This window comes from Coccinella septempunctata, chromosome 2 (genome assembly GCF_907165205.1).
Source record: "Coccinella septempunctata chromosome 2, icCocSept1.1, whole genome shotgun sequence".
In the NCBI taxonomy this organism is placed as follows: domain Eukaryota; kingdom Metazoa; phylum Arthropoda; class Insecta; order Coleoptera; family Coccinellidae; genus Coccinella; species Coccinella septempunctata.
In genome coordinates this window covers 5,264,407-5,277,580 of record NC_058190.1, presented here as the reverse complement: position 1 = coordinate 5,277,580, position 13,174 = coordinate 5,264,407, and the positions used below count along the sequence as shown (strand labels likewise).

The 13,174-nt window shown below is 34.9% G+C and overlaps 1 protein-coding gene across 1 annotated transcript; it reads right to left on the bottom strand.

Annotated features, from left to right (window-relative positions):
• Positions 1–395: 395 nt before the first annotated feature.
• On the bottom strand, positions 396–8,472 carry LOC123306264. The gene is made up of 4 exons (XM_044888163.1): positions 7,762–8,472; positions 6,762–7,471; positions 5,312–5,516; positions 396–460 (listed from the first exon to the last, which is right to left on the bottom strand). The coding sequence occupies exons 1-4, from the start codon at positions 8,315–8,317 to the stop codon at positions 396–398; spliced, it is 1,536 nt and encodes a 511-aa protein (XP_044744098.1). The 5' UTR covers positions 8,318–8,472.
• Positions 8,473–13,174: the final 4,702 nt, after the last annotated feature.

The window sequence follows — 13,174 nt, the reverse complement described above, 5'->3', positions numbered from 1 at the left end:
CTTATTTTGATGAGTTCTACCTTCTATCAAAAAAAAGCCTCACCTTTGAAAACACCCTGTATAGTATATTGCCGTTTTCGATTATTCAATACATTTTTCATAGATGGAATACTATACCCTGATAACGTGATCACTAAATTTTTTTCTGTAGCTTCGCCTCTTGCACGAGTGATTGTGATCGGCTTGTCCTGAATGAAGCGACAACTAACAATCAATTTAGGAATAATTTTTGTTGTTAATATTGCACCGTACTTACAGATGGCGCTGAATACAAGAGCGTTAATCTATAGGTATTTCAATTTAATCTATGCAGGAAACGATTATCCACACATAATGTCTTTTTACGATTTCAAGTCTACCTGGATACTTTGGCCCGAAATATTAAATACCAAGTATTATTCCGGATTTTCATGATAGTCTCCAATGCAAGTCATGTATTGCTGGTCGTTAATATGAGAGTCTGAAGTGAAATGAAATGAAATTTGTATGAATTTCAATATTTTCAACATACATGGTAAATGATATATAATCCTAAAAGACGTAGTTATTGTTGACAGAAGAAAAAATTAATATTCCGCAACTGGAAGAACACAGAAAACTGACATTTCAGATCAAGAGAGTAATAAGAAGTGAAAACAGAATAAATTCACATAAAGTATCAAAAATAACAAATTTCGAACTGCGTTGTCAGGCTTGCTTGAGAAAAAAAAAGGATTTTCTTCTTTTGCAGCAATCAAACCATTGAGTGATATATATGAAATGCTCCCGCTAGGAGCACAAAATGAGAGGAAAGTTCAATGAAATTGAGCTGACCAATTTCCTCTGCATATTCTTTGAGAGTTATGCTTAGATTGTATTTCCAAGCAATATTTTGAGGTACCGAACTACGATGACATAATTAAAAGCTATTTCACTTGAGAAAGACTAGCCAAAGTGCATGATAAATACCTGAGTGCAACATCGATTCTCGTGAGATATGAATAGTACCTGAAGAGTGATGAAAACATTTGTATTCCTGGGAGCATTTCAACCCTGTAATGCAAAGGCAAAGAGTTGACTTTTTTCTTCAAAAGCAAGCTATCTGACAACAATGATACTCCCAAAATTTTCAATCTGAAATGTCCGTTCTCGTCAATATATTAATTATATATCATAAAACGTAGGAGATAATGAGGGAACAATTTGAAACAGACAGAAGGAATTTAACGGACATAACACCAAGTGTCGTTAATCTCTGCACTTTTTCACCGTACTGATGAGGGCTGAAAGCCCGAAACACGTCTACGGTTAATAATTCTCAGAGAGTTAGGTCTGTTAAATTTCTTCTATCTATTAAATATTAGATATAAAATATTATATCACTTGATTGTCATTTAACGGCTTCATTTAACGTCCATGTTCAATCTTTGGAGACTATTAGGTAGGGATTAGATCTTTATTGGCTGAGGCTCTATAAGAATGAAAAATGACCTCCTATTATATTGTTTCCAAATTCGTGGCTAAGGTACTTAGGTTGACATTTCAATTTTCAAATGTGGAAGTTTCCTTATAGTTGGGGAGCCGAAGAGGGGAATTCGGGATTTACTCGAGCGTGTCAGATTAATATAAGGGGACACAACTTGGACCCTGTAGAGTACCTCTACCAAAAATTAGACCTGTATAAAAGGGGAATTATCTAGGACAGCCTGTCAGAATAGTAAAAAAAAAAAACGATCATTGTACATACTCGAGTGTGTCAGATTAAGATATATGTGGTTAATTACTTGTTGAAAAGTATATATTCTCTTAATCTGACAATTTAAGCGTGTATAAAATGTGTGGGAGGGCGCCAAAGTTGCGAAAAAAAAAGTCACGTGTAAATTCTCGAGCGCGGTGGCGTTTGTTTTATTTTGAAGCTAATTATGCAAGAATAACGGAAAAAATATAATCTGACAGTTTAAGCAAGCTGAAACCATAAGAATTGGCCATAAAGGACACAAAAATCAGTTTTTTTGAATTATCTCCTTCTCTGGACTTCGAATCTTTTTCGCATTCATTATAAAAGTTGTAAAGCATAACATTTTCTACAAACTTTGTCCAAAAAATTTTTTCTACGTCAAAACGTTTTTGAGATATATGGCGATTAATGCGAGGTGTTTAGCGATACATGCTGAAGCGAAAATTCACTCGTTGAGAAACAGTTCATTCTAATGTTCAGTCACAGACAACACTAAAATTTTCGTGACTAATTTCGAAATTGTCATCATAAAAATACCTTGTCATTTTGACAATTGGATGAATGTAGATTAGACTGGGATTCTACATTGAGTTTGCCCTTTCGCATGTGTGGCTAAGCTTCTCGTATGTAAAATTGCTTTAGACAAAAGTTGCGTAGACTTTTATTATCTACAACTTTCATAATAGATACAAAAACGATTAGAGGTACAGGTAGGGAAATATTCGAAAAAAAGGGATTTTTATCATCTTCAAAGTGTCATATTAAGAAAATCCCCCTGATTATTGTCAGATTAATGGGTCAACACGTCTACAACACCCAGATTAACCATCTGTATGAAAATCTCACAAGCTCGAGTATGTACAAGTAACGATTTTTTTTACATTTTTAAAGGACCGCTGTGACCTTGCGTCACGTCCAAATTATCAATTCCTAGAAAAGTGGCTTCCTTCGGGTCCAATTAACATATCCTCCAAAAATCTGACACGCTGGAATTTTTTTTACATTTTCAACTCTTCCATACTGCCAGTCCCACCGCGCAAACTGTCAGATAAGCATGAATTCATGATCAGAGACACGTAGAGCATATACAGTATCTTAATCTGACACGCTCGAGTATGTACACCTGACTATGTTTTTTTACATCTTTGAGACCCTGCAGACGCTTTCTCCACCGCTGAAAGTGAATAGATAGAACCTTTTTTTCTTTCTACCAATTAATCTTCAAAATCTACTCTCTCCACGACGTTCGAGTAAATCCCCATATAGCATCGTCGGCTCCCCAACTATTACAAACGCTCACAAATTCAATCACTCAATTTGGCGTGCATGCATACAAATTTGTCATCATGTAGACTATGGATTTTTGGAGGGTAATATTCTGTGTCGAAAATTAATTTAGGCGGTATGTGCTGGGGTGAGTTCACGCTGTTTGAGGAAATGCGTGCTCTTGGGGTGATTGTTTCGTCCCACTGCTAGGGTCGGACTCATCAGGTAGGTTAATGAACCCTAGCAGCTACCTACGACAATCGCCGAAGCAGCGTAGTTTGTGCCTGCTATAAACGCCGGTTACGTCGAGGGTATAGAGTGTTGCGTCGCCGGTGGCGCCATCGTTTGGCGTATGCTGCACCGCAATAGACGTATAATCTACCCTGTGATCGCAACCGTCGTGCGCAGTGATGCCATCGTTTGGCTACCCTTGGTACCATCATGGTGAGATGAAGTATTCCTCTACCATGGGTACAACTACGCCGCCACATAATTCTCTGCCTTTGCTCTACCAATTTCGAGGTATACTGTTAAGATAGCGTTCTCAATTGTTTTTATAAAAATTATGAACAAATTATAAATGGTTTTTACCGACATACCTAAAGCATTTATAATTGAATCCTTCCTCATGAATTGAGAGAAAATAGAGGTGCATAGTGCAAAAATATTCTGTTGATGAATCAATGACCACATTGTTTGGATTTTTGTAATCTGACTCAACGAAAGAAATGCTTTCCGCACGTTGAAAGAAATTGTTATTGAATATACCTACTAAAAAATTGTTCTGAAAAAGTGCCTTTTCATACAAAAGTACGATAAACGATCGATTAATATCATCAATTTGGAGAACATGAAGTGATTTAAAGAAAGAATTGGGTTCAGTCACAGAACAAAAACCTTCAATATTCCATAGCCTACTTGATGACGAAATTTTCGAAATAATAATAATAATAATAATAATACCTTTTATTAGTAAAAATACTAGTTACTACAATTCAACAAGGAAAATAAAACTTCAAATATAAATCAGCTATAGTTCTCCCTCACATATTTGGACAATAAATTTTTGAATCTTCTGTGGTTACTACAGGCCCCGATCTCACGTGGCAAACCATTATAAGAAACCAAACCCTTCACCAATGTCGATCTAGATGCATAATCTGTCCGAAACGTGTCAACAAAAAATTTATCTTTACCTCTAGTTGGATATCCATGGATATCAGATGCATACTTCAAGTTTTCATGCAAATACTCGGGTAATTTTTTATTTCGAATTTTATAAATGAGTTCGAAAGTTTTATATGTGATTCGTTGCTTAACGCTCATCAAATTCAACGTCTCTAACATAGTTTTGATTGGAGTTCTCCTACCACATCGAAGTACCATTCTCATACCTCTATTCAGTACTTTCTGCAACTTATCAATTAAAAATGTTTTCAAGCCAAACATAAGTGAACTTCAGAAATCCAAATGTGGAATAACAAGTGCTTTAAACAGTAATACTCTGGTCTTGAAGTTGATCTTATTACCCAATCTAGCTATATAGCCGATTTTTTGTGCCATTTTTGATGTTATATATTTATTTATTTATTTATTTATTTAACTTTCTACATCCAACAGGCAAATGCCCAATTACAGGTGTATACAATAAACCAATACATACAGGTATACCTACATATATGTATAATAATGCCTCAAGCCGTCGCCAGTCGAGGCTATGGATTATGAGCCAAAAATCACAAAAAAAAAACAAACAAACAAAAGATTAGTTTCTAATTAACATATATAATTGTCTCTTAAACTGACCTAAACTAAGAAAAAACATATCAATTGAGGGTAAACTATTCAAGCTTCTGCAGATAGATGCTACCGGACTATGAAAATGGTGTTGAGTATTAGAGACAGTAATCCTAAAAGTTAAATTCGTTCTGGATGAAAAGCGAGGCGTATTAAAATTCAACAGAGACAGTAGATACATCGAATCGACTTGACCATTAACTAATTTGAAAGCAAAGATTGCACCTGAAATTTCTCTCCTCTTTCTCAAACTTGTGAAGTCAAATTCAACCAGAAGAGAGTTATAATCGTAATGACGAATAGGGTAAACGCTATGCTTTTTGAAATATAAAAATTTCAAAAATTTTTTTTGGACGGATTCCAACGCTACAATATATTTTTCGTGGTTGGGATTCCACACCAACGCACAGTACTCAAGTTTTGTACGTATCAAACTGAAATACACCGACTGAACAGCCAACAAATTCGAAAATTCTTTGCAATTGCGTAAAACGAAACCCAAAGATCTATTAGCTTCACAGATAATCCCACCTATGTGGAGGTCGAATGTAAGCTTGCTGTCGAATAAAACACCTAAATCCTTACACTCGTTTACCCTTTTCAAAATATGGTTGCCAATATTATAATTGAATTCTTCGGTGGTTAGCTTTCTTGAGTAACTCATAACTTTACATTTACTGATATTTAGAGGCAATTCGTTCTCAGTACACCATTCATATAAATGTCTAATATCTTCCTGCAACATATAAAAGTCTTGTATATCATGAATCACTCTGAAAATCTTGAGATCATCCGCAAACAAAAGCTTCCTCGAGTTAATCGCAGTGCAAACATCGTCTATAAATATAAGAAATAAGAGGGGCCCCAAATTTGAACCCTGAGGTACCCCTGACCGTGCAATAAAATAAAATGACTTTACTCCTTTTAATTCAACATATAATTTCCTATTATCGAGAAATGATTTTATCAACATTACAATATTCGGTGAAATACCAAAGCGACTTAACTTCTTCAAAAGCAATCTATGTGATACCCTGTCGAAAGCTCTACTAAAATCCGTATAGATTACATCGATTTGTTTCCGACCATCTAAACAATCTGACACATACTGTGTAAAGGTACAAAGATTTGTGACTGTGCTCCTCGAGCGCATGAAACCATGTTGAAGTTCAGACAATTTACCTGATACATGAGAATAAATCATGTCAAAAAGCAAAATCTCAAATAACTTGGAGAAAGCAGAGATAAGGGCAACAGGTCTGTAATTTTTAATATCAGCAGGTTTTCCTGACTTGAAAACCGGACAAATACGTGACACTTTCCACATTTTAGGAAATTTGTTAGTCTTCAAAATTAAATTATAGATATACAACAAAGGTTCGATGAGTACACTTATTTGATTCTTTACTAGCTTAGTTGGAATATTGTCTGGACCACAGCTCATTTTACTTTTTAACGACATTGCTGCTTTCAATATTTGGTCTTCTGAAATTTTATTGATCTGAAAAGATTCAGTAAAGCTGAACGAGTCATCCAAAGCATCAAAGGATTCCATATTATATTCTGAATTATTATAAACACTCTTAAATTGATCTGCAAAAGCGTCAACAATGGACTTTGGAGATGAAAATTTTTTGCTATCATCATACATTTCACCGGGAATACGAGTTTTATTTCGCTTGGAATTCAAAAAAGACCAAAATTCACGAGGATTCTTTATTAAGTTGTCTTCGGATTTTTTAATGAACTCGGAGTATGAAGTCTCTATTCCTTTTTTTACAACTCGTCTCATATTGCTGAAACGTTCATAATTAAGATGACATTTATGTCTCTTATACATTCTATGGTAGTGATTTTTTAGCTTTATACTCTTTATGAGATCTCTTGTATACCAACTGGGGTACTTATGGGTGTTGCTATTGAAAAGGGGACAACATTGAGAAAGTATATACTGAACTCTATCATTGAATCTCTCGCATACATCATCAGAATCTGAAAGACTCTTCAAAAAATTCCAATCAGTGCCATTCATAAGTGTAACAAATTTCTGGTTATCAATTTTACTAAAATTATATTGTTTGATACTAGGCAAAACTATGTTTTTTTGTCTAAATTGCAAAGACAATCTCACGGTAATACATGGATGGTGTGTATCTATAGGCACCAAAGGTTCAGGGTCATTCAAAACATCACATTTCAGATATTCAGAAGTTAAAACTAAATCAAGTAATCTATTATTACAATTGGTAACAAAATTATTTTGGACCAAATTAGCGAAGTTAACAAATGATTGATACCTAAGAAGCAAACTTGATGACTCATTCGTCTCATAATAACCCTGTAAAGCAGAAATATTGAAATCTCCCAAAATCATAACGGACTCAGGACTATTCAAATCCTCCAGAATTTCAAAAATGTCATTATATACATTTATATTTGAATCTGGGGGAATATACAGTAATATTACATAAAATAAAAGCCCTGATGCAACAGAAATCTTCACATACACCATATCCACCGATTCCACCGAATACTCCAATTCACACAGCTCCGATGTAAAAAGGTCATCATTAACCGCAAGCAGAACTCCACCCCCTCGAACACCATATGCTCTGTCCTTACGATATACTGAATAATTCCCTGGAAAAAGCTCCGAATCCGATACACCATCTCTCAACCAGGTTTCAGTAACTGCAATAATTCCATGCTCGCTGTTTAAAACGTTTTTATAGAATGAATGTGTTTTTGAATTTAGTCCCCTGCAGTTCTGATAATAAACAGTTATGTTATTAAGACTTAATTTTTGCGTATTGGACGTTTTTTCAGGTTTTTTTCACGTATTGTTGGGATTCCATTCAAATAAGCAACATAGATGTCCTCACCGTTCTCACGCCGGGCATTGAAATCCTTCCAAACCTGCCTCTGATATTCTCTTTGACTTACGGTCAAATCAGGTCTTATCATCAAATTCTTGAACTCACCTGAGAAGGCCAGTTTTTTCTTATTCTTCAGCATAATGGACACATGAGAACTATCCATGAAATGTATTTTCACAGGACGTGTCTTGTCTGGCTGCCGACGTCCCACCCGATGAGCCTTTATATCTCCAGCGTCCAAATCAGGGATAATTTCTCTACAAACGTCGAGGGCATAAACTGCCTCATCCGTACTATCTTCCGGAATACCGAATATCAGAATGTTGCTTTCCCTTCGCCTAATTTCATTCACCTCGGAGACAATATGTGTCACGTTTGGGGATTCCCTCCCGTTATCTTCCAACTTTTTCTGCAGTTCGACAATCTGGTTTGTTAAGCCGATTATCCTTTCATCATATTTACGGTCTAATAAATAAACACTGTTTTTTACTTCATCAAGTTTCTTTTCAAACTGACTGAGTTTATTTTCTATTATTTCCAGAACACTAGAAGAGACCTTCTCAGCAATTTTCTTCATAAATGTATCATCAAGACAAATTCGTCTCACCATCTCCTCTGTCATTGTTCTAATCTCCATTTGTTGATCCCGTGTAATTGGCATATTGAAATATGTGATATCTAACTCGGTTAAATTCTAAAAATGGAACTTTCCACCCTATGCATTCACCTTCTGAGCACTTTTATTGTCCAACAAAAGCAGTTTTCACAATTCACCAGAGAGAAACAAAGAAATTAAAGAATTATTATGTGGATAACTCCGATGCACGTCCGATCGAGCTGACGACTCATACATATTCGGCATGTAGTTTGAAACTCAAGTTTCGGTCTAATCTGACACCCGAATATTTAATCGAATCAACTTTTTTTAGAATGTTTTTTCCAATTTTGACCTCTATACTTCGCTCATTCTCGATTCTTCTCAGTGTACATTCCCTTCCAAACAGCATGAAATTTGATTTCATATAATTAACTTTGAGCTGATTATTTGCTAGCCAGTCATCCAATATTTCTAAATCTTCATTCAGACATGCAACCATCTCCTCGACATTATCTCCCACTATGTATATCATCGTATCATCGGCAAATGCAGATAATTTGCAGTATTTGATAGGCTTCACAATATCATTGATATAGAGTAAGAACAACAAAGGCCCCAGCTTTGTTCCCTGTATTATGCCGCATATGTTTTCCAAGGTTTCCGAAAGAATATCGTTGATTTTAACTTTTTGTCTCCTATTTTCCAAATAAGATTCAAACCAATCCAAAACAAGCCCGTCGAATCCTATCTTCTTTAATTTTTGTAATAAAATCTTTCTGTTAACAGTTTCGAAAGCTCTCTGAAAATCGATAAATACTGCGATCACTATCTTATTATCATCAATTCTTTTCAACCAATCGTCACAGATACTAATGAGAGCACTTTCGCAGGAATGACCCGCCCTAAATCCAGACTGATTCTTTATAATTATCTGATTCTCGTTCAAATATCCCAAAACTTGCTCGTTAACAGCCATTTCTATTATTTTCTCGTATACCGAAAATGTGTGTATTCCTCGGAATTCACTACAAATATTAGTGCCCGGTATTTTCTCAATCGGTATGACCACAGAAGTCTTCCATATGTCAGGAAAACGACCATATTCCAACGAAGTGTTCACAACATCCAGCAAATAGTTTCCTATCACCTCGAATGCATCCTTGAACACCCCCGTCGTTACACCATCCTCCGGATTGCAAGTTTTTTTCAACGATCTGACATAACCTCTGAGTTGCCTCATGTTTACCTTCGAAAAACTGCTAAACCCCGGAAAAGAATCAACCTCCTGCAAGAAAATGTAGTCCTCTGATCTAATTGGAATGTTTGCAACTATCTCTTGTATACTGTTGACGAAGAAATTATTGAATTTTTCAGCTATTTCTACTGGGTTTTGCACAATTACATCACCGAAACAGATACAAGGAAGATTCATTTTGTAGCTTTTTCAAATTGTGCCATATATTTTTACTCGAGCTGTCCTGAACAATTCTGTAGAAGTGGTCTCTTTCTGCCAGTCTCAATGCGTTCACGACTCTATTCCTGAGCGATTTGAATTCCTTCCAATGAATTTCATTTTTTGTATATACAGCTTTTCTGTAAAGAACATCTCTAGCTTTCATCATATGTTTTATATCATCAGATAACCAAGGAAGTAGGGGGACACGTTTTTTTGTTTTCTTCTTGATAGGACAAATATTATCGAAGGATTCACTGATTAGTTTTTCAAAATTTAGTGCCAAGGTATTCACGTCAATAGAAGAACTATTCCAATGGCTCTGTCTCAACTGATCCTGAAAAATACCAATATCATATTCTGCGTAAGAACGTTTGCTCTGAAAAGTTGGATCTGATCTATCGATGCAATTATTTAATGTCAAAGTTATAATGGAGTGGTCAGAGATCTTTGGAGTTAGGTGAACGGTATGTTCCATTTTTTTACAATTCGTTATGACATAATCGATAAGTGTTGAACTATTTTCGGTTACTCTAGTATATTCGGAGATGATTTGTTCCAAACCACTCTGTTCGATGATCAACCTGCATTTGTTGGAATAAAAGCTTGCCTTCTTGAAATCTAAATTGAAATCACCTAAACAAATAATATATCCTCCAAATGAACAAATTTCCTCCAAGAATTCCTCCAAGACAGACAAAAATTTAGAAACCCGCACACCCGGGGGATGATACAACGCCACCAAGAGTACTTTGTCTCTATTGATCTTCACTTCGACCGCAAGGAGCCACAAATAAGGGTCCTCTATGATTTTGTATTTAGGTGTGTAAGTCAACCCTCTTTTCATGAAAATCAGTACTCCTCCAGTTCTGCTGTTATTTGAAACACAGTTAAGTATTTCATAGCCATCAATATTTATTTCTTCTGTTGTTATCTCTCCCGTTATATGCGTTTCACTCAAGCAAACAACGCTGGGTCTCCAAAGATTGATCAAATATAATATACCACCCCGATTGTTGAGAAATCCTTGACAATTCAAATATACAATATTGAATGCAGTGAGTGATTGCTATATATCGCCAAAGTTGATTTTTCTGGATAGTCCCTCCACTATTCGAACATAACATGGACAATTCGTATCGAAAGAGGTATGGTCTGTGTGCAAGTTCAACTTGTAATTTTCATTTTTATTGACACAATTTATGCATTTTTTCATTTCACTTTCGCATTCCCTCGAGTCATGATCTCCAGTGCATTTACCGCAAGATTTTTTATTTTTACAATCCTTACTGAAATGATTATATCCTGAGCAGTTGTAACAGCGTATTATGTTGTAATATTCATCGGTGAAACAACTTCTCCATCCCAAATTTTTTTTTTTCCTAGCTTTTATGAATGAATAAGCAGATGGATCTAACTCGATTACAATATTTGCGTAGTTTTTCCTAGACTTGATTTCGTATTTTCGAATAACTTTGATTTTCTCCACTACGTCTTCATCAATCAGCTTGAAGTCATTCTGAAATACTATACATTCAACAATTTCCTCGTTACTGTAGTCGACGTATTTATTCTCAACACCTTTGATAATCATTTTTGGTTTTTTCAGGGTAGCTTCTTCAATCTTATATTTATCCCCTAATTCTTCATTCAATTTATCCGTAATGATATCTTTCGTTTTGATATCTTGACAATTAATAATGATACCCCCTTTCTTTATATTTTTGATTCCGTCAACACCTAATGACGTTACGTCGATCACTATTGTTTCGAAGGTTAAATCCAGAAAAGCAATCTCAATGATTATTGCAATTGTGTGATTCAGTTATCAGTACTAACAATGCTTAAATTTTGTCAGTTAAAGTCAAATTGGATTCAACAAAAACTAGCATAAAATTAAGTTGAGTTATTTCTATGCTTGTTGTCGAAATATTAGTGATGTAATAGAAAGTATCACCTCAATATTCTAAACGGCTAGGTTCAGACATCACGTCACAATAATTCTGTACAAGAGATTATCAACATAATATGCAATTCACTAGAAAAATCATCTGAGATGAAAGAGATTCTTCCTGTAATTTTTCTCTACTATTTATAAAGTCATACGGACAAACGCCTTTCCTAGTTAGAAGATTGAATTAATTCACATTGTGATTTTTGAAGCCTTGTTTCAATTGATGAAATTTGTCCTTTGGTAATTATGAAAAACAAAAACTATTTCAATAGCAGATTGAAATGAAGACCATCTAATTTTTTTGCGCTACTCGGATGGAAAAAACATTAATTTCATTTATTCTTCCCAAGCAAACATAATAATTATAATGTCCTTTCGTCTGTTTTTTGCTGTAGTGTAATCTACACTGCATTTTAAATCAGCCGATTTTCAGTGTAGTTGCGCAAACGTGACGTCCGTGATATTAACATCCAATTTTGCATTTCGAACAGAACACTAATAATATTACACCCCTTTTGACTAGGTGTGGATAAACAACACCTCCTCTACAGTGGTGTAAATATAGTCAGCAAACGAATACTAAAATCTGGTGTAAATTACACCGAGTGTAGAAAAGTGCTACACTTTCTATGCAAACGAAAGGACCTAAATTCAATGAGTGGTTATATGATGTGATGTGATGGACATTTCATCGCATTCTTGCACGTATAGGTACAGATGGTAAATGTTTACAACATTGTGAAGCAGGATATGAGGAGAAAGAGTTATTAACAATGTCTTGTGTACTTAAAACATTATTTTCATCAGAAATTATTACAATATTCCCGGTTAAGGTGGTAAAAATTCAATTCATCGTAAATCAGTATGTATAAGATAAAAATGATTCAATATAGGATTATCAACAATATCATGTATGGAGAAATTAGGGGTAGCTGCAAATAAAGCTAAATATTTAAGAGGAGGAGGGCTGTATACAATTTTTTTAAATTTTTTCTCCACTCCCCATTTTCTGGTGAAGGTCGTAAATTTATCATTTCCGAAGTTGATGTCTATGAGGGTATTGAAGTGCTTTCTTCTTAATGACACTACAATCGAAAATTATATCCAGAAAGCAGAACTGAACTATAAGTACATTATTGGATCTGAAGGGAAAAACTTTTATGATGGTGATATTCAACTTCTCGTGCCAAAAAACATCGCAATGATGCAGTGTAGAGTAACGCTCTCCACTCATTATGGTTTTCAAAATGGTCAAAATAGTTATTTCATTTTTCGAAATTACACAAATTTTATAAAAATTTTAGAATAAATATGAATCACAAATTGAAGTGATAAAATGTGAATTCTTGCTCATATGAGTCTTAATAATGTACACGATAGTCTTATGTATTGTTGGAATTGCACAACACAAGTGTTCGATCACTTAGGTGCATGACCTTGAACATTATCATTGCTTTCTCGTTCTATTATTCTGTAACCTGGACTATTGCTTTTGTTGTTGAATCAGCCATGT

Bases quoted from the DNA above. Each gene is read 5' to 3' on its own strand.
- LOC123306264 (XM_044888163.1), bottom strand. From the start codon at position 8,317: ATGCCAATTACACGGGATCAACAAATGGAGATTAGAACAATGACAGAG. The intron at 7,472-7,761 runs GTGAGTTCAAGA...GAATTATTGCAG, and splicing joins GAAAAAACTGGCCTTCTCAG to TTACTGAAACCTGGTTGAGA. The intron at 461-5,311 runs GTGGGATTATCT...ATTTCACTTCAG, and splicing joins TACATTCGACCTCCACATAG to ACTCTCATATTAACGACCAG.